This window comes from Eumetopias jubatus, unplaced genomic scaffold, assembly GCF_037043125.1.
Source record: "Eumetopias jubatus isolate StellerSeaLion01/CBP00866 unplaced genomic scaffold, mEumJub1_p1.0 scaffold_1, whole genome shotgun sequence".
Classification (NCBI taxonomy): domain Eukaryota; kingdom Metazoa; phylum Chordata; class Mammalia; order Carnivora; family Otariidae; genus Eumetopias; species Eumetopias jubatus.
Window position 1 is genome coordinate 536,653 of NW_028274807.1, and position 22,272 is coordinate 558,924.

Consider the following 22,272-nt stretch of genomic DNA (forward strand, 5'->3'; position numbering starts at 1 on the left):
CTCCCCCCCACGGGCTCCCCCCCACGGGTTCTCCCCCCTACGGGTTCTCCAGCACACGGGTTCTCCCCCCAACGGGCTCCCCCCCACGGGTTCTCCCCCCCACGGGTCCTCCCGCACACGGGTTCTCCCCCCCACGGGCTCCCGCACACGGGTTCTCCCGCACACGGGTTCTCCCCCACACGGGCTCCCGCACACGGGTCCTCCCCCACACGGGTTCTCCCCTCCACGGGCTCCCGCACACGGGTTCTCCCGCACACGGGTTCTCCCGCACACGGGTTCTCCCCCCAACGGGCTCCCCCCCACGGGTTCTCCCCCCCACGGGTTCTCCCGCACACGGGTTCTCCCCCCCACGGGCTCCCGCACACGGGTTCTCCCGCACACGGGTTCTCCCCCACACGGGCTCCCGCACACGGGTCCTCCCCCACACGGGTTCTCCCCTCCACGGGCTCCCGCACACGGGTTCTCCCCCACACGGGCTCCCGCACACGGGTTCTCCCCGCCACACGGGCTCCCCCCCCACGGGTTCTCCCGCACACGGGTTCTCCCCCCCACGGGCTCCCCCCCACGGGCTCCCCACACGAGTTCCCCCACACGGGTTCTCCCGCACATGGGTTCTCCCCCCACGGGCTCCCCACACGAGTTCCCCCACACGGGTTCTCCCGCACACGGGTTCTCCCGCACACGGGTTCTCCCCCACACGGGTTCTCCCCCCACGGGCTCCCCACACGAGTTCCCCCACACGGGTTCTCCCGCACACGGGTTCTCCCCCACACGGGTTCTCCCGCACACGGGTTCTCCCCCACACGGGTTCTCCCCCCACGGGCTCCCCACACGAGTTCCCCCACACGAGTCCTGAACAGTGCAGTCGGCGTGCTGCTCTAGGCTGCAGTGGCCGCGCTCCTTCGGATTGTTTCCTTCACTCCCCGTTATGTTTGTGAGACTCATCCTTGCTGATGCGCGGGGGTCTTCAAGCTTCCCCCTGGAGGGGTTCTGCTGCTGGACGTCTGAGCTCTTGGCAGTTCAGGGATCTAATGAACACTGCTGTGCACAGAGAGAGGGCAAGGTGCGAGCGTCCCGGAGTTTGTCCCGGGCACCACTGCCCCTCTTCAGCTCTACCAGCGGTGCACACCCCACTGGTGGAATCCCCTCCACAACCCATGCAGGTTACAGGCTTCATCCACGTCCCTCCAGCTCCCACTGAGGTGGAACATCTTTCTCTGCTGTCGGCTTGCCACTTACGAAACAGTGATTCAAGGCTCCAGCCCAGTTTCCTCCTGCGCTTTTTGAAAAATCATGTTAGGGGAATTTCTGGCTATTTAAGTTTAAATTAATTACAATTAAATTAAAAATTCAGTCTAGCCATATTTCAAGTGCTCAAGAGCCATCCATGGCTAGTGGTTACAGAACATTTCCACTCTCACAAAAGTCAATAAATGGGACAGTGCTGCCTTCTACGTTCTGCATTCTAGTCCTTTTTCAATTATTTGTGTTACAATCATCGTCCCACTGTGTGACTTGCCCTTAATCTCTTTATGGTGACTTTGGATGAAATGACATTGTTAATTTAACCACAGTCACCGCTCCCTCCCTTAGGGTCACAGCTCAGGCCCTTTAGTGACTCGTGAGGTCCTATCTTCCGATGGTGACCGTTTTCCTGTACAATCTTCTAAGACGCCGTAGCTTTTGCCTCTCCTATTGGCCCTTCCATGCGGACACTGTTGTGTCCAGTGACATAAGTCTTCTGTGAGGACAGGGAGCTGTGGCAGCACCATGCCCTGCAACGCCGCCCCTCCCCCCCAGCCTGGGCCACGTCTGCATCTAGGCTCCGGGGCCTGCTCTGCTGAGCCAGCTGCCTGCCCTTACTCCAAACCAGGCCGTCTTCACGGCGAGGGCGTGATAGTAATTCTTCTTATCCCGGGACGGCACATCTTCCCACCTCGTTCTTCCTTTTTGAGCACATTCTGAATCCCTTGGCCCTTTAAACTTTTACGTAAATTTTAGAATTAGCTTGTTAAATTCCACCAAAAAAAAAAAAAAAAAAACCTGTTGAAATGACAAGTGTGTTAGCTCTGCAGATCAATTTAAGGTAGGAAGAATTGACACTTTACAACATTTGTTCTGAACCTAAGTAAGGGGATGTTCCTTACTATAATCACAGAAAGAATCGTATTCTACAATCATAAACAGATCATAAATCCTATTTGGAAATGAGATCTATACCAAACCCAAGCTATAAATTATAACCTGTGGATTATATTATTTAATATTAGATACATTGGATTTGGATTTTATTATTTAATATTGGAAACGTTGCCCAGTCCTCCTTAATAAAATACGAAACATACTAATGTAAAACTCTAAAATCCATATTTAGGTCAAGTTCGGTGAGAAAATTGACTGTTACAAAACAGTTGAGCATGCTGACTTTACCTTGAATAAGTGGGATATAGCGTGCAAGCAGCTTTGCCCGTTTCTTTTCATATCCTTTTTGAGTGATGTCACCTAAAACGACAGTGGCAAAAGATGATTATATTTCCTCCAAAGTTCCAAAGTTTTTGAATGAAAAAATACTTCATAATGGAGAAACTGGAAACACTAATATCGCTGATGCAGCCACACAACAGAAAACTCTTCAGCAGAAAAAAGGAACAAACTCTGATATACACAATTTGGACAGAGCTTCCTAAGTGAAAGCAGCCTGGCTCAAAGGGCTACAAACTGAATTACTCCATTTATAGGACATCCTGGAAAAGATAAAACCATAGGGACAGGGCAGATGGTAGTTGCCAAGAGATGGGGGTGCGGGAAGGGCTGACTACAATGGGGGATGAGGGGATTTTCAGGGGTAATGAAGCCGTTCTGTTTTGACGGTGGTGGTGGCCCATGACTATATGTGTTCGTCAAAACCCCAGGGAACTACACACCAGGAAGAGTGGATTTTATTGTATGTAAAAAATACTTTGATTTTTAAAAAACTGTGATCAGCATCCCCTAAGAGCCTGTCAGAAATGCAGATTCTAAAAAAATTTAATAAAAATTTTTAAAGTTAAAAACAAAGAAAGAGAAGCAGACTCTTGAGGCCATCCCCCAGAATGAACCTGAGCCTGCATTTTACCAAGATCGCCAAGTGAGTCCTGTGCAGGCTCATGTGTGCAAGTACTGGTGTAAGGCCAAAGCGCATCCCCGGGCAAGGACTCGGAAACGGGGACTGCTGTTCTGACAAATGATCATAAAGAACAGCCTAAAAACGAATTAAAGCAGCCAGGAACAAGACAGGAAGTGTGTCTTCATGGAAACACTTCTCAAGCTATGTGCACATCTGTTTCCTAGAGAGAACTTGGCATGCTCAACGGGAATCTGTCGTGTCTTCGAGACTTTATTTAGACCAGAAATATATATATTACAATTTCCTCTAGTAGCTTGCTTGGGCAAACTGTCTTTAATAGAAAGCTCTTACTGTTTTGAAGCCCTCCTCCCCTCCCAGTCCCTACCCCACCAAACCAGCCCAGGGCCAGGTTGCTGGCAGTCAGAGGGGCAGGATCGCCATCCCCGGGGGCCTCACCAAGCATGGCCTATACATGATCTCCTGACTGCAGGATCTGTTGTGTCAAAATGTCTCCCATCTAAGTGAAGACTCTGGGGAGACATTCATATACCATCCTACAAAAGACGAGTCTGGGGTCGGGGAGCACCAGGTCCTGCTCTCCCAACAGACGGCTTCTCTGGTCCAGGCCAGACTACCGCAAGCTCCCAGTGGGTCTGCACTGCTTTAACCCTAGCTCCTTCAGCCGGCCCTCCCTGCCAAGCCTCTCTTGTGTATCTCACCTACCCTGCACTTGATTAACCCCTCTGTCCCCACTTTATTCCCCTACCACCCCTACAGCAAACTAGTCTTTTAATTTGAATTTGTTCTGCAGAATGTATACTGCTTTGTGTCCATGTATTTGTGCTTTACCTGAATGGCATGATATTGCAAATCTCACTCTATTTTTTTCTGCTCAGCACTCCATTTTTAACATCAGCCAGTCCACGACGCAGTGAGCACACTAATCCGCTGCTACCAGCCAGGGCCCTTGGGGTGCACTGTCCTTGCCCTACCCACTCACTGCACACTCACAGACACCAAGCCGGGCCAGGATAGGATTGTAGAATTTAGCTGTTGTTTTTTTTTTTTTTTAAGATTTTATTTATTTGTCAGAGAGATAGAGAGAGAGAGAGAGAGAGAGCACAAGCAGGGGGAGTGGCAGGCAGAGGGAGAAGCAGTCTTCCTGCTGAGCAAGGAGCCGGATGTGGGACTCAATCCCAGGACCTGGGGATCATGACCTGAGCCGAAGGCAGACGGTTATGCCACCCAGGCATCCCTATAGAATTTAGCTTCTTAATGTTTAACTTGTGAACAACTTTAAAGCACATGTATTTTTTTAAAGCAGTATCTACTAAAAAATTATGCTTCTTCTGAAATATACAAAAATATGTAATTAAGACAAGTTGAAATGAAAACTATATAGTTACATGACACGAAAACTGATAAACCCCTATTTAAAAGCAGAGCACTGATTTTCCAGGATATTTAAAAGTTAAGTATTTATTTCCTAGAGACAGCTCCTTCTTTGGTTCCCATTTCAAATGAACATTTCCATGGTGAAGGTGCCAGGGAGCATTCAGAAATGAAATGTTAGCTCCCTGCTTCATGCCTATGATATTGCAAAAGTGGTCTTGTGTCTTCTCACTGAACCAGTTGAACATAACCAAGCTACGCATCTTCATGTGTAACCAGTTACCATATTTCTTACATCCAACTTAGACACTAACCCAACACGCCACTGAATGCACACTTCACCCCACACAGAGAGCAAGGAGGAATTCCAAAAGACAGTGCAGGGCACCTGGGTGGCTCAGTTGTTAAGCAACTGCCTTCGGCTCAGGTCATGATCCTGGAGTCCCGGGATCGGGTCCCGCATCGGGCTCCCTGCTCGGCGGGGAGTCTGCTTCTCTCTCTGACCCTCTCCCCTCTCATGCTCTCTCTCTCTATCTCATTCTCTCTCTCAAATAAATAAATAAAATCTTTAAAAAAAAAAAAACAAAAGACAGTGCAGACGCAAAACCAATAAGCTAATAGAAAAGGGCCTGGGTGGCTCAGTCCGTTAAGCAACTGCCTTCGGCTCAGGTCATGATCCTGGAGTCCCGGGATCAAGTCGCGCATCGGGTTCCCTGCTCAGCAGGGAGTCTGCTTCTCCCTCCCTCTAACCTTCCTCCCTCTCATGCTCTCTCTCTACCATTCTATCTCTCTCTCAATAAATAAATAAAAATCTTAAAAAAAAAAAGAAAAGGGACTCAAATCCAAATTTTCTGAACCCAAGTTCAGTAAACACTCAGGAGACAAACAGCAGAGCCAAACTCCCCAATTGTCTACACAAAATTGGAGTCTCCCTGACCCGACTGCCTAAGGGAATCTCGGTCACAATAAAGCTCGCCCCTGGCTGAGCACCCAGGTGCCTGGGGGACTCTGGGAAGATGCCAGGGCCCACCCTTCTCTGGTGGTCTGTGGGCTGCTAGCTGTTCTGACCAGCTCTCCAGGTAGGGCTATGGTATGTGGCTCAGGATGACCTCCACTGCCGCAAACCAAAGTCAGTTAGGATTACAAATGCAAAATTGCAAATAATTATCTCCAAATCCCAACCCAGACACCACAGTTTCTAAAAGCCTATTCTCAAAAGCATTCAATAACTCCTTAAGGTCACAGCAACAAGGAAGGCAGAGCACATCATATATAACAACAAATAATGGGAGACAACCTAATTGTCCATCAAAAAAAAAAAAAGGAAGAAAATATGCTGCCATACATCATTACTACGTAACACTGTTGGTCCTAAAACAATACCCTGGTATTTGGAAGGCAGGGGGTGGGTATCACTTACATAGATTCATGGTATACTATTGGGGAAAAGGAACAAGTTGAAAACTATATACATAAAGAATGATTTAATTCTGGTAACAAATAAATAAAACTATGTGTGTGTGTAAGTGTATATATTTCTGTGTGTGCAAGAAATGTCTGGAAGGATGCCCAACAAATTATTAATAATGATTTGTTTATTTAGCTTGAGGTGGGTGTGAGAAATAGTTTTTACTTCATACACTTCTGAATTCTTTACATTTTTAGCACAATAATTGTAATTAAAAATATTTGGAAAATAGTTTGATAATGTACTCTGGTTATATAAGATGTTATTGAAGAAAACTGAATGAATTCTACATACTATTTCTGCAACTTATGAGACTAAAAGTATTTCAAAATAAAAGTTAAAAATACATGGGAGAGACTATATAAAATTGGTGTTATTTCTTTTTTAAGTGATAAAATTTGTCAGTGAAACCATCTGGGCATGCAGATTTACTTTCCAGAAGGTTGGCATTTTTTCCCCTTCTATCTTTTGTTTTATTTTACCTAAAGCTTTATATATATATATATATTTTAAAGCAGTCTCAGGTTCAGAGCAAAATTGAGGGCAAGGTACAGAGAATTCCCATACACTCTCTGTCCTAACACATGCACAGCCTCCCCCATTATGAATATCCTCCACCAGAGTGGTACGCTTTGTTTCAATTGATGAACTATATGGATACATAGTAATTACCCCAAGTTTAGTTATGGTTCATTCTTGTGTTGTACACTTCATGAGTTTGGACAAATGGATAATAACATATCCATCATTATGATATCATACAGAGTATTTTCACTGCCCTAAAAATCCTCTGTGCTCTGCCTATTCATCCTTCCCTCACCCCCTAAGCCCTGGCAACCACTGATCTTTCTCCTGTCTCCATAGTTTTCCCGAATGTCATGGAGTTGTAATCGTACAATAACCTTTCCAGACTGACTTCACTTAATGCACTTAAGTTTCTTCCATGTCTTTCCTTGACTTGACAGCTCCTTTCTTTTCAGTGTTGAATAATATTCCATTGACTGGATGGACCAATTTATTTATCTATTCACCTACTGAAGGACATCTTGGTTGCTTCCAAATTTTCTGTAAACAACTGTGTGCAGGTTTTTGTGTGGACGTATGTTTTCAACTGCTTTGGGTAAATACCAAAGGATGTGATTGCTGGGTTGTTTAGCACATTTTGTTTTGTGAGAGACCACCAGACTGCCCTGCAGGGTGGCTGCCCCATCTGCTTCCCCAGCAGCCGTGAACGAGCACGCCGGTCGCTCCACGTCCTCCCCAGCGCTCGCCGGTGTCCGTGTTCTGGATGGTGGCCATTCTCGTAGGTGCGCAGCCGAGTTCATCTCCCCGAGGACCTGGGATGGGGAGCATCTTCTTATATGCTTATTTGCCATCTGTATGTCTTCTCTGGTGAGGCATCTGTTAAGGTCTTTGGACCGTTTTTTCCATCAGGTTGTTTGTTTCCTTACTGTTGAGTTTTAAGAGTTTTGTGTGTTTGGGTAACAGTCCTTTATCAACAGATGTGTTTTTTTGTAAATATTTTCTCCCAGTCAATGGCTTGTCTTCTCTTACTCTTAACAGTGTCTTTTGCAGAGCAGAAGTCTTTATTTTTAACAGAGTGTTTATTATTTATGTCATGGATTGTGCCTTTGGTGTTGTATCTAAAAGTCATCACCATCCCTAAGGTCATCTAGGTTTTCTTCTATGTTATCTAAAATTCTACATTCTTACATTTAGGGATGAGGTCCATTTTGAGTTAACTTTTTGTGAGGTGTCCATACCTAGGTTCATTTTTTTGCCTGTGCATGTCCAGTTGTTCCAGCACCATTTGTTGGAAAGACCATCTTTGTTCCACTGTATTGCCTTTGTTCTTCTGTCAAAGATCAATTGGCTATATTTATGTGGATCTATTTCTGGCTTCTCTGTTCGGCTCCACTGATCTATTTGTCTGTCCTGTTGACAACACCACACTGTCTTGATTACTATCACTTCATATTAAGTCCTGAAATCAGAGTGTCAGTCTTCTTTGTTCATCTCCTTCAAAATTGTGTTGCTATTCTGGGTCTTTTGCCTCTCCCTATAAACTAGAACCGGTTTGTCAATATGCACAAAATAACTTGCTGATATTTTGATTGGGACTGCATTGAATCTATTGATCAACTTGGGAAGAACTGACATCTTGACAATATTGTCTTCCTATCCATGGACACAGAATACCTCTCCACTTATTTAGTTCTTTGATTTCTTTCATCAGTATTTTGTAGTTTGCCTCATATAGATCTTGTACATATTTTGCCTGATTTACACCTAAGTATTTAATTGGGGGGGGTGCTAATGTAAAGGGTATTGTGTTTTTAACTTCAAATTCCACTTGTTCTGGTATATGGGCAGGTGATTGACTTTTGCATTATTAACCTTGCTATAACTGTGTATTAGTTTTGGTGAGAAGGAGGGCTTGTTAATCCTTTTGGATTTTCTACACACACAACCATGTTACCTGTAAACAAGAAGTTTTGTTTCTTCCTTCCCAATCTATATACCTTTTATTTCCTTTTCTTATCCGATTGTATTAGCTAGAATTTCCACTGCAATGTTGACAATGAATGGCGAGAGGGGTCATCCTTGCCTTATATCTCTTCTTACAGGGAACGCTTTGAGTTCTTCCCCATTAAGTACGATGTTAGTTGCAGGTGTCTTTTTCTTTTGTTTTTTTTAAAGATTTTATTTATTCACTTGAGAGAGAGAGAATGAGAGAGAGAGAGCACGAGAGGGAAGAGGGTCAGAGGGAGAAGCAGACTCCGCGCCGAGCAGGGAGCCCGATGCGGGACTCGATCCCGGGACCCCAGGATCATGACCTGAGCCGAAGGCAGTCGCCTAACCAACTGAGCCACCCAGGCGCCCAATTGCGGGTGTCTTATATTCCGCTTTATCAACTTGATTCCTCAAGTTCCCCCTCTATTCCTAGTTTACTCAGAGTTTTATTGTGAATGGGTGTTGAGTTTTGCCAAACACTTTTTCTGCATCTTTGATATGATCATATGATTTTCTTTCTTTAGCCTGTTTGTTGTGATGGATTTTCTATTAACTAACTGATTTTCAAATGCTGAACCAGACTTGCAGACCTGGGCTATATCCTGCTTAGATATAGTATATAATTTTTTTTATACATTGTTGAATTCAATTTGCTAATATTTTGAGAACTTTTGCATCTATATTCATGAGATATATTGGCCTGTAGTTTTGTCTTCTTGTAATGTCTTTGTCTGGTTTTGGTATCAGGGTAATGGGGCCTGATAGAATGAGGCATTCCCTCTGCTTCTATTCTATGAAAGGGACTATAGAGAATTGGTATTATCTCTTTCCTTAAGTGTTTGGTAGAATTCCCCCAATGAACCCTACTGAGCCTAGTGCTTTCTATTTTGAAAGATAATTACTGATTGAATTTCTTTATTAGATATAGGCCTGTTCAGATTGTTTATTTCTTCTTGTGTGAGTTTGACAGATTGTATCTTTCAAGGAGATGACCTTTTTCATCTAGGTTATCAAATTCTTGGGCAGAGAGTTGTTCATAGTATTCCTTCATTATCCTTTAGGATCTATTTCTCATACAGATGTTCCAAAGGATCTGTGTGATTTCTCCTTTCACTTGTGGTATTAGTCATTTGTGTCCTCTCTCCCTCTCTCTCTCTCTCTCTCTTTTTAAAGATTTTATTTGACAGAGAGAGAGAGAACATGCACAAGCAGGGGGAGCAGCAGAGGGAGAAGCAGGCTCCCCGCCGAGCAGGGAGCCCGATGTGGGGCTGGATCCCAGGACCCTGGGACCAGGACCCGAGCCAAAGCAGACGCTCAACCAACTGAGCCACCCAGCCGCCCCTCTCTCTCTTTTTCTTAATTAGCCTGGCTAAAGATCTATCAAATCTATCAAATCAGATGATCAAAGAACCAGGTTTTCCACTGATTTCTGCTCCAATTCTTATTATTTCTTTTATTCTATTTACTTTTTATTTAATCTGCTCTTCTTTTTGTAGTTTCCTAGGGAAGAATCTTAGGTTATTGATCTTTTAAACTGAGATATAATGACATATAACATTATATTAGCTTCAGGTGTACCACCTGATTTGATATTTGTATGTATTGTGAAATGAACACAATAAGGACAGTCAGTCATTGTCACACAGGTACATTTTTTTTCTTGTGATGAGAACTCTTCAGACCTACTCTCTTAGCAACTTTCAAATACCACCCATGTGTCCTCTGTCCCAATGAGCTCTGTTTGTTTTGTTAGATTCCACATATAAGTGAGATCATGTGGTATTTGTCTTTCTCTGCCTAACTTACGTCACTTAGCATAATGCCCTCAATGTCCATCCGGTTACTGACTTTTGATCTTTCTTCTTAATGCTATAGTTTCCCTTTAAGTACTGCTTTTGCTGCATCCCACAAATTTAGATAAGTTGTGTTTTTATTTTCATTTAGTTCAAAATATCTCAGAATTTCTCTTTTGACCTGTGTTATTTAGAAGTATGCTTTTTAATCTCTACATATTTTGAGTTCTCTTTGTTATTGATTTTTAGTTCAATCCCGTTGTGGTTTGAGAGCAGACATTGTATGATTTGTTCTTTTAAATTTGTGAAGATGTGTTTTATGGCCCAGAATGTGGTCTGTCTTGGTGAGTGCTCCATGTGGGCTTGAGAAGGAGGTGCGTTCTGCTGTTGTTGGATAAAACAGTCTGTAGATGTCCATTTTATCTGGTGGATAAGATGATGCTGTTGAATCCAACTGTGTCCTTACTGATTTTCTGCCTGCTGGGTCCTTTTCTGATGGAGGGTGTTGAAGTCTCCAACTATGAGAGTGGATTCATCTGTTTTTCTTTGCAATTCTATTTGTTTTTGCCTCACATAGTTTGCTGTCCCACTGTTAGGCACATGCACATTAAAGATGCACCCCCAGTCCATCCACCTGACAGAAGCAAAAGTAAACCCTTTATGGAGAAACACAGAAACATCTAGAGTCACAAATCATTGCTACGTCTACAGTGTCTGGCCGATAGGCAACAGGAAGCTGTGACTACAACCCATGAAAACCAATAGATTATAGAAAGATACAGACAGGGAATCCACATAACGGAACTTTAAAATAACCATGATCAATATGTTCAAGGAATTAAAAAGCAGGACTGTGATTTAAAAAAAAAAAAGTAAATTCTATGCCTGAAAAATTCTGTATCTCAAATCCAGGAATAAATTTAATGAAAGATATATATGACCTCTAAACAGAAACTAAAAACACAGGGCGCCTGGGTGGCTCAGCTGGTTAAGCGTCTGACCTGAGCCAAAGTCGTGGGGGGGTCATGGGATCGAGCCCCATGTGGGTTCCGCACGCTCAGCGGGGAGTCTGCTTCTCCCTCTCCCACTCCCCCTGCTTGTGTTCCCTCTCTGGCTGTGTCTCTGTCACATAAATAAAATCTTTAAAAAAAATAAAAAATAAAAATAAAATAAAGCTCTTAAAAATAACACAAAAGAATATCTTCATGGCCATGAGGTAGGGAAAGAACTCTTACACAGGACACAAAGATTACGAACCATAAAGGAAAAAACAAACATATTTCAGACCTCCAATATCATTCACAAAGAGGTAATATGGAACAAAAAATAAAAAGAAAACATCTTCTCTAAGTATGTTGCAGACCTTGAGGTGAGTGGATTCATGTCCTGTAGCTGCTGTAACAAATTACCACAAGCCTGGTGGCTTAAATCAAGGAAAATTTATTCACTCATAGTTCTGGGGGCCAGAAGTCCAAAGTCAGTTTCACCGAGCCAGAATCAGGAGACAAAAAGGCTGCACTAACTCTGAAGACTCTAGGGGAGAATCCATTCCTGGGCTCCTGCAGCTTCCCCGACACGGGGCCACATCCCTCCAGTGCCTGCCTCAGTGCCCCCCGCCCCGTCCGTTTGTGTGCATCCCACCGCCTCTGCCTCTCTTTTCTAAAAATACCTTTGATGGCACTTAGGTTCCACCCAAAAATCCAGGTAACTCATTTCAAGATCCTCAATCACACCTACAAAGACCCTTTCTCCAAATATGGTAATGCTCACAGGTTCCAAGGATCACGACACAATTCTGGGGGAACTACCAAGAAATGCGTTACAATGAGAGACCAATAAAAACCTATGTGTGGGTCTTTAGAACTGCTATGCTCTCATGAAGAACACGTACTCCCTTGAGTCACTCTGGGAAGGGCGCGCATCTCTAGGTCAACAATGTCAGATTTACCCTAACAACGTGGCTGCACAGAGAACCTGAATGACCATTTCTATACGCCCGTGGCCTCGCAGTGGCACACTGACCTACAGAGTAAGAGCTGAGGCCGGGGTAAGCTGATAGTGATATTCAAACCTGCCCTGACCTGCCCTGGGTTCACTTACTCCAAAACTGAGCCCACTCTGACCCTATGCTTCCCTTCAGCAGCCATCATTTGAGCATGGCCAGACCGAAGGCGCTCTCCACCCCTCTCCCTGAGCTCTTCCCCGCGCTGACTTGCGTGCGCTCCTGGGCTGAGGAGAACCCTCCTCCACGTGGACGATGGGGCGATGCCGGTGCCAATTTTGCAGATGGGTCATCCTCATTGCTTTCAGAAAAGACACTCAGGACTGCATGGTAAATAGTGGGTGTATGTCACTAAACATATGTCAAAACCCACAGAATATACAACACCATAAGGCAACTTACGGAGCCAGGGGGATGAGGTACCAGCGTAGGTTCACTGACAGAACGAATGTATGCTGTGACAGTGGGGGGGGGCTGGGCACGTGTGGGAATAGGGGTGCACAGGAACTCTCCCTGCTTTCCACACAGTTTGGCTGTGAACCTAAAACTGCTCTAAAAAATAGTTCACTAATTTACAAAATACACACTCAGGGGAAAAAATTAATACACCATGGTGTCATCATGTAAGACTGCCACAAAGCTGTCAGTTAGAATGAGTCAGAGCTATATCGTATTAACATAATCATTACCGTAATTCTAAAAACATAATGTTGAGATTAAAAGCAAGTTTCAGAAGGGCTCATCTAGATGATTTATGTAAAGTTTTAAACCATGCAAAACAGCACTCTGGACTGTTTAAGGATATATGGAAATGCAATACACTGATCCGACACCAAGCTCAGGAGGGGGGCCGGGGGAAGGGGACTAGAATCAGGGTGAGTGTGGCCTACACTCTCTCCGTAATGGTTCTTTGCCAAAGATCTGAAGCTAGTGTGAGAAAATCTTAATCAAGTGGTAGGTACGTGGGTATGTATGAGTCTCTCAACTTTTTTATACGTTTGAAAGACTGCAAATATTAGAAAAAAGATTAAACAAGAAGCAGTCATCCACACTCAACAGTTTCTGACTGCGCAGTGCAAATGTCAGCCTTCTGTTCCCCAGTCCTCGTGAGCTTTTATCTAAATTATCCCATTTAACTGCAGTAAGACCCTGAACATCCATTTAGGACATACAAGGAGACAGACAGCAGTGCCACAGAGAAGGGTAACAAGAGTCTCCCATGAAAATACAGCTCTTGGCGGGGCACCTGGCTAGCCAATTGGTTGGGCATCCGACTCCTGAGGTTGGCTTGAGTCCTGATCTCGAAGTCACGGGACGGGGCCCTGTGTGGGGCCCTGTGCTTGGCGCAGACTCTGCTTGTCCCTCTCCTGCTGCTCCTCCCCGACCGTGCGCGCTCGCTCTCTCTCAGGTAGATAAATAAATAAAAGCTTTAAAAAATATGCAGCTCTTGGCCAACAAGTTTGTATTACATAAACGTGTAAACAGATAATAAACCTTTTAAAAATAGCAGATGGGCGCCTGGCTGGCTCAGCCGGTAGAGCATCTGACTCTTGATCTCAGGGTCATGAGTTCCAGCCCCACGTTGGGTGTAGAGATTACTTTTAAAAATAAAACACAATAAAATAAAAAAATTAAAGACTCACTCTCCTATTTCAAAAAAATTTTTTTAAATAAATAAAAATGAAAATAGCAGACATTTAATGCAAGAATGCTTTTAAACATTACTTGGTGAGATAAAGTCACACAAGGGTATGATTCTTACTGGACACTCATGATCAGAACTTAGAATACTCTTGCAACTGGAAGGAGAACTCAAATACCATCTACTCTGGTGTTTTTCCAACTTTTCAGTGGCACACATTCTATCCTCCTATTCAAGCGAGCTCTCCTGAGGAGGCTAAGTGGAGAGTCTGCTCTGGGGGAGGCTGGGCCAAGGCCTGCCCTCTAAGCACCGTCCGCCAACGACTGGCCACCCCTCTAAGGGAGTGGCATGGCAGTCTCTGGAAAACCCCTGGAAACCACACCCTCTCCTTGCTACTAACCCCCCCAACTCGGCTCCAAGAACACACTGTCCTTCTGCTACTGGTCTGCCTCATTTCCCATCTTCCCTCCTTAGATGGTGCTCACTGTTCTGAGCTACCTTTCCGACTTTCCAGAATCTACACTGCTATGAATTTCTTCTTCATTTTTAAAATTTTTACCATTTTGGGGCACCTGGCTGGCTCAGTCAGAGGAGCCTGAGACTCTTAATCTCTGGGTCATGAGTTTGAGCCCAACGTTGGTGGTGGAGATTACTTAAATAAGTAAATAAATTTTTAAAAAATTTTTAATAAATAAAATTTCTATCATTTCAACGCGATTTCGGAGAGGAGAGTCATCTTTACCTGATGGTGGTCATGAATATCGACCTAACACATCCTCAGTTCCCAGGGACGCTCCTTGTAGTAAAGCCCCTCCCGTGTCCGAGACACGGAGGCCCACACTCCTGCTTCTCCTCCTCCTGCTGTGGCCCCTTTCTCTGTCTTTCCCTGACGGCTGTGTGTTCCCCAGGGTTTTGTTCTAGGACCTCTTTGCATTACTGAGGTCTCCCTACAGGGTCATGGTATTCACTTCAATCATGATTTCCTGCCAGTGACTTCAGATTTCCACGCTAGACAAGCCTTTCTAGAAAGTACCAGTCCTACATATATCCAGATGCCCCCCGGACACCCCACACTCTACAGTACGAAACAGACATGTGCTTTCTGCGTTCTTTCTGGAACCCTCCTAGACCCTCCTCCAACGTCCGCTTCTTCACACTGAAACCCGCGGGGTCTGCGTCAGACCATGCTCTCTGTCCCACGGCCTAGATCACTGCAACTTTAACTCTTCTGCTCCCGTTTTTGTGCTCCTGCAGCCCACTCTCTCTGCGCTGCCAGCAAACGTTGTTGTTGATCCTCAAGAGAAAAGGAGGAGGGACGGAGAGACAGAGACATAAGAAGGTTCACACGGGAGTATTTCAATCGCTGCTGACTGCCTTTAAAAACACCACATGACTCCATCATCTGTTCAGGAAGACCCACTTCAAATAAAGCACCTAAGAATAGCCACCCCCTTAGCCCTTTTTCAAAAACAGAAAATCGGCCATCTGTTTTCAAGATTTCACGGGTTCTTGAAAGCACACATGTATCACATTTCAATCTTTCCTGTTTTCCCCCCATCGTCAAGTGCAGGGGTAGAAAACTGTGTAGGATAGACTTTGATGGTGTTACTCACCTCTAATAGAATGCCTTTCAGCAGAGCAGACGCTTTGCTGGGTTATCCGCACGGGCTGTGCAAATGGTTGCTGCTCTTTCCGTACTAAGAGTTCTGCCACCACTCTGATGATTCTCACCGAGGCCAGGTCGGTCTGTCCACTCCCACATAACTCAATACACCATGTTTATTTATTTACTGCCACAGGTTTAAAATTCCCTACCTGGTTATCTGGTAGGGAATGAGCCTTAACTTTGTTCTACTCTTCTTGGCAGTCTGCTCTCACAAATTCTAGGGTCAGACAACGGACAAATTTAGGAACAACACGTGTACTTGCATATTGAGTACCCTTCTCTGCCCATCAGCATGGCATGATACTCTCTGCTCTACTGTTTCTGGTCTGCCAAAGCTCCTCAGTGATATTTTGTGACTTTCCAAAGGATAGTTGGCACATCTTTTGTTGGACATTTCTGGGTACCATATTAGTTTGTTGCTATTGTGAAAGGTGGGGCTTTTTCCAACGGATTCTTTTAAATCTGTTATTCCTGGTGTGAAGGCATGTTCCTGACTGCACAGGACAGTCCTGCACCCAGCATCGGTGTGGCAATCTCATTAGCCCTGATACTTCACTGATTCTCGGGGATTTGTCTGTGTGAGCAAACTTACAGTTTACAAAGAGTTTTGTCTTTTCCTTACCACTGTAATTTTAATAGAAGTTTAGATGGACAGATCTTTATTATATTCCTAATTTTATGGGAGTATTTTAAAATTTTAAGTTTTAAAGATTTTTTAAAATTTATTTACATGACACTGAGCAGAGAGCCTTACCTGGGACTCGATCCCAGGACCCTGGGATCATGACCTGAGCTGAAGGCAGACGCTTAACTAACTGAGCCACCCAAGCACCCCTAAAATTTTAAGTTTTAAATTTACATTTTAATTAATTAAAAGTCAATTAAATGGGCTTTTCAGTTTCCCAATCTCACTAGCCACATTTCAAGTGTTTCACAGATGCATGTGGCTAGCGGCTGCCATGGTACTCAGAGGCCGTGGCGGCTGCAGCACAAACCACTTCCACCAGCATGGGAGCTTCTACTGTGCTACTCTAGAGCAGACAGGTGCCTGTCTCAGCCCTGCTCATCCCACACATCTGTAATACCCATCTGGCTGCAGGAGGCACCTGAGTTTCTTTCAACACTGGTCTAGACTCCAGAGAGCCCAGTCCAAATTCTCCACTAGGATGCATAAATCCTGCCATAAACCAGCCCCCACCTTTCCCAACCTGCCCTGTCTGCCCGTGTGCCGGGGGAGCGCTGTCTGGAAATCCCCCAGCCCACTCAGCTCTGGCTCATCGTTTGTCTAGCATGTTCTTCCCTGCCCTCCTGCAACACCCTCCTCACACATGCTTTCAAATAAAGCTGGAAGAAACTCTATCTCCTCCATCAGCCCGGCTCGCCCATTAGGAGAGCTGCTCCCCTTTGGGGGCCTGCACACATCTTACGATACAGCCACTGTGTACATGTCTTTCAGCCTCACTAAGCCATGAGCATCTCGGCACTCAGTCCGCTGAGTGTTGCTGAGCAACAGGGTGACACACAGAGTGTCTTGGTCTTCTCGCACTGCCCTAACAGGATACCACAGACTGGGTGGATTAAACAAGAGAAATGTATTTTATCACCGTTCTTAAGACTAGACATCTGAGCTCAAGGTGTCAGCAGCTTTGGTTCTTCCTGAGGCTCTCTCCTTAGCTTGCACACAGCCGCCTTCTCACTTGTCCTCACATGGCCTTTCCTCTGTGGGCACACACTCCTGCCATCTCTAAGAAGGACACCAGTCGCACTGGATCAGAGCCCACCCGTATGACCTCATTTAACCTTCATCCCCTCCTTAAAGGACATGTCTCTAAATATAGTCACACGGGGTTAAGGCGTCAACCTACAAATTTGGGGGACACATTTCAGCCCATGACGCCAAGATTACCTAATAATGAGGCCAGATTATCTCATTTCTATTACCTTTATCTCTAAATGATCTCCTAATTTTAGTGTTTCCTGAAAAGGGCTAATCCACACCCTCCATCTTCAGAGATAAGCAAAGCAAACAGAGCCTGGGAGTTAATAGGAACTCTCTATGACACGCTCTTTTGAGTTACTCACCTGCTTTTACAGCATGAATATGTCCTTTCACATTTCAGATACTTAATTTAAAGGTCTTTTATCAAAGATCCTGGAGAAAAAGTTCTGAAATCTGAAAGGAAACAAAAGATCTTTCTCTGCTATTTCCAAAATGGTACTCTCAAGTCATGAATAGTCAGTGTAAACTGAAGGAACAGGATTTCTATTCTTCCCTTAAAGCTGAGTAACACAAAGCCAAAGTCTGAAAGGAAACCCCTGCACGATTACTGCCCCAGTGATTACTTGAGGTGCTGTCCCAAGAATCCAGGAAATCTCAAAAACAGAAGCCATTCATTTCCTGTGTGGAAAAAGAAGAGGGACTCTGGGTGCATCACTCTAAGTGATTCTTTATCGATAGATGACAGAGACAACTATTTTTAGGTGTTGTGTCTTTCAACGATTTTTGAAACACAGCTTTTGTTTTGTTTTGTTTTTTGCCGTGTAGTATATAATTTCCCAGTCTTTGTAATACACAAGTGCAATGTCAGAAATGTTAGATAATTTTCTCTATAAAGATTGATCCATAAAGACTGCAGTCTTACTCAAAAGCAAGCTTACTGTAAATAAAGTGCTAGCACAAAAATTAGTTTTAAAAGATCTACTAGCAGAGCAGAATAAAGTAACTCAACCCCCCTTCATCCCACCCACCCTTTCTTCAGCTATGTCACAGGACAGTGACCCAATACTTTGTATGGATTCATTTTTATTTTAAATACATGCTGCATATCACATCAGGTAAAAACACATGAAAAGATGAAATAAAAATGTGTTTCAAAACTTACGACTCTTCCGTACTTTTCAACTAAAAAGATGGAGCACTCACAGCCTGGACCCTGACGAAGAGAGACAGGCATGGCAGCAACACAATGGCGACCATTCCCCGGGGGTGCACGGCGTGAAGTGTGGGTGCTGGTCATGGGCTGTGGGGGTGACGCCATTCCCCAGGCTCATGTTTCCATGAGACTCTTCATTCGGGACCAGGGACCCCACTCAAGTCTCTTTGCAGACTTCTAAGTCCTAGATGTACATCCACCCCACTTTGTAAGACTAAGGGTCTACAGAGAGAAGGGGACCAGACGACCTAAGTGATCTGACCCCAGTTCACGCTTGCCTCCCTGCATTCTTAACACAGCAGCTAGTGAGTCTCAAGGACATACATTGTCAAAGCACAAGTTCCAGTGATCCCTCACGACGCTTCAAGTAGAAACCAGTAGGGCCACCGGGCTGGGCCCAGGCTCAGGCCACCTTTCTGGCCTGCCTCCTACAACCCACCACCTTCTCACCACCTGAGTCACCACGCTCAGCCGACCCACGTGGTCGGGATGCTCCCTCCCCAGGCACACGGAAGTCACCTGCCTGGGGTGTTCTGGCCACCAGTCTAAAACCACTGCCCTCAGTCCTAGGTGTTGTCTTTCTTTTCAGCAGAGCCTGGATGGACAGACGTCCGTGGATGTGGATGCACACCAGCTCTGGTGGCAGGGTCACAGAAGAGAGCAAGAAGCATCTGGCCCCAGCCCTCAGGAAGTGTCACTATGGACAACTAAACCAGAGCCAGCCACAGGCAACAGGGTCCTGAGAGAGGGAATAATTCAATTCAATACACACAGACCAACGACTATGTGGCAGGTACAATCTCAAAGTGCAGACCATTGATAAGGGAGACAGGCACTTAACCCCACAACACCACATAAGTCAGCCTTTCAACCTGGGTCTAAACCAGAGAGCCCATACGGCAGTTTAGAGCCTCTGAGAAGCAGATGCTAAGACAGAACAGACATGCAAGAGACTTAGGAGAGAAATGCCCGTGAGGGGAAACGGGGAGCAAGCCGCAGGCTGGAGCGCTGTCTGACACGATGCAGGTGATCCCTGGTAGAGGTAGAGGGAAGGCAGGCAGGCTGGGCAGGAAGGGCCTTAGACTCCACACAGCTCTAACAAGGTTTCAGGCCAGCACGGGTCCGTGAGCCAAAGTCCCCAGCAGGAGTCACAGGCTCCCAGGCCCGAGCCTGCCTTTGTACTCCTGCAACAGAAGTGTGGCCTCGGCAGGAAGGTGGTTTGGGCCCACAGCCCAGAGGTGAGGCCATGGGTGGATCACGGCCACCTCGGGGCTGGAAGATCCTTCCAGATGGCACTTGAGACTTGAGCCCCACACCAGCGGGCACTCCACTGGTAGTTTCTTCCTGGTAGTCTGAGCAACCAAACCAAATTCTGGGTCAATGGCCCCCTGAGACACAGGTCTGTCCTGCTGATGAATGGCTTCACTGAATCTGAAAAACTATTACCAAAAAAGCTAAGTATTCAATCAAGCACAGATGATTCTTAATTTACAACTGAAAACAGGGGTGCCTGGATGGCTCGAATGGTGGAGCGCGTGACTCTTGATCTTCGGGTCACGAATTCAAGCCCCACATTGGGCAACGAGATTATTAAGATAAAAAAAAGTAATAAAAGTTTTAAAAAACTGAAAATAAACACGTGTAGTTTTTATTCTTTTATTAATTAAACAATCATTCATTAAAATGCCTAAAATATGCTAGGTGCTGAAGACATAAAGACGAACAGATCAAAACTTCCTCTTTAAGTGTTCCCTATGAAGTAGCAAAGAAAAGCAAGCAAACAAAGAAATACAATCGTGCGATAACTCCTACAGGAGTGACACAATGAGCACTACAAGGACACAAAGTGGCAGGCACCTCACTGGATAAGCGGGTGTTCCTCAGAGCAAGGCAGAACTCCAGAGAGAAAGTGAAGTTTAAACAAAAGCAGGAATTCAACAGTTCAGACTAGTTGGCAATGAACAGTATGTGCAAAGTTTTAGGGTATTAAAACTGAAATCATAGTATTGATACTCTTAAAAGCGTATAAATCAAAATTCAATAAAGAAAAAAATTTTGTAAGGAGACAACTGTGCTAGGATGCTTCACTACAAAAAAAGTTCTAAAGGGGAATATTCCTGAATCATGTAAAGGGGGACATATAAGCAATTAGTAAGTACAATTTTCAGAGATCTTCCAGCATGTTTTATAAATTGAAAACATCTGATTGTCTTTACAAATATAAACAGAAATCCTTATTATGCCAGCAACAGATAAAAAATTTGTTACAAAAAAGTATAAAGAAGTATACAAGGACATTTGGGTATTTCCTTAAAAGTTCTGTTAGAGTTGCATGGACTAGCACTTCTCAGAAGTTTTGGACTCAGGACCCCTTCAGGCTCTTAAAAATTACTGAGGACCCCAAAGAGCTTTTGTTTGTTTGTGTTATATCGATCAACATTTACCATATTAGAAATTAAAATGGTGAAATTTTTAAAATATTTCACTCGAATTTGTTTACAATAAACCATGTTAACATAAATATATTTTAATAAAAAATAACAGATTTCCAAAGCCAAAATATTCAGTGAGTACAGGTATTGTTTCACTTTTACAAGTCTCTTAAATATCTGGCTTTGTAGAAAACAGTTGGATAGATTCTCTTATCTGCTTCAGCATTCAACCTGTTGTAATCTGGCTTTTCTGAAGTCTACAAGGTGAATCCAGCCTCACACAGATGTTGGACAAGGGCGGAGTGTTTCAGTAGCCTTTACAGATCACTGTGGACATTCTTCAATACCACACCACCCAAACTAGGCAAGTGGTAGTTTCTCCCAGAACAGTTGCAATGTAAAATCTAAAACCGTATCAATGAACTTTTCGTACTGTTGTGTTACAACCCAATGGTCTATTATTTTGAATGGATCTTTTCACCTGTGCACAAATTTGTAACATGATACACTGATACTTAGAAAATACTGGTTCACAGAACTATATAGATCTTCCTAATGTTGACACATTTCATTATATAATATCAAAACCTGACATTAATATTGCCACTGATCTCATCAAAAAAGTATTTAAGTAATGAGAGGCTGTCATGCTCATGGTGCAGATAAGTTTTATAAAAATTTTTGTTCAAAAGCACAAGTATTATCATTGACCATAAATTCTGACAGTTGTTGTCGTTCATTTATGTTCCAGAAAATGTCCACCAGATATCCAAGTCTTGGAAACTGCAGTTTGTCCAACACCCATTTTTCAAGTAAACACGGCATTCTGCAACAAACGCGGCTCATTCACTTTGCAACTCAAGACACACAAGTGCTGTTCCTCACAACAGGCCCTGGAGCTCTTGGAGGCACTTCCCATTGTCTCATATGGACTATTAAGAAGATGGGCATTCAAGGGTTGAGAGTTAAGAAAATTAATTTGTATTGTTTCATCAAGGAAGGATACAGGTAAGTGACAGTGCCGCCTACTTTTGCTGCTGAGCGGGGAGTTGGTGAGGTAACAATGGCCGTCAGCACCATCAGTACAAACACAGGAAACAGAAATGACATCTTAGTGTCACTGAAAATAGTCTTCCTTCACAGGTGCCCAGAAAAGGTCTCAGGGACCCCCAGAGGAACCACACGGGCAGATTACTTCTGGAAGAAAACCCAGGAAATGGACACGAGAGAACACCTGGCGGGGAGGGGAGGGGCACACCACACACACTCACACTCACTCATGCTCACTCACTCCACCCCACACTTCCTTTGAAGTATTTCACTT

The 22,272-nt window shown here is 44.5% G+C and overlaps 1 protein-coding gene across 2 annotated transcripts in view; it reads right to left on the reverse strand.

The window, feature by feature from the left end:
• Positions 1 to 22,272, reverse strand: part of DIP2A (DIP2 acetate--CoA ligase A) — a 107,607-nt gene that overhangs the window by 79,963 nt on the left and 5,372 nt on the right. For both annotated transcript variants that reach the window (XM_028094740.2, XM_028094741.2), the window contains exon 2: positions 2,431 to 2,502. In XM_028094740.2, the coding sequence (XP_027950541.2) occupies positions 2,431 to 2,502 (72 nt within the window). The remainder of the gene's footprint in view (positions 1 to 2,430; positions 2,503 to 22,272) is intronic.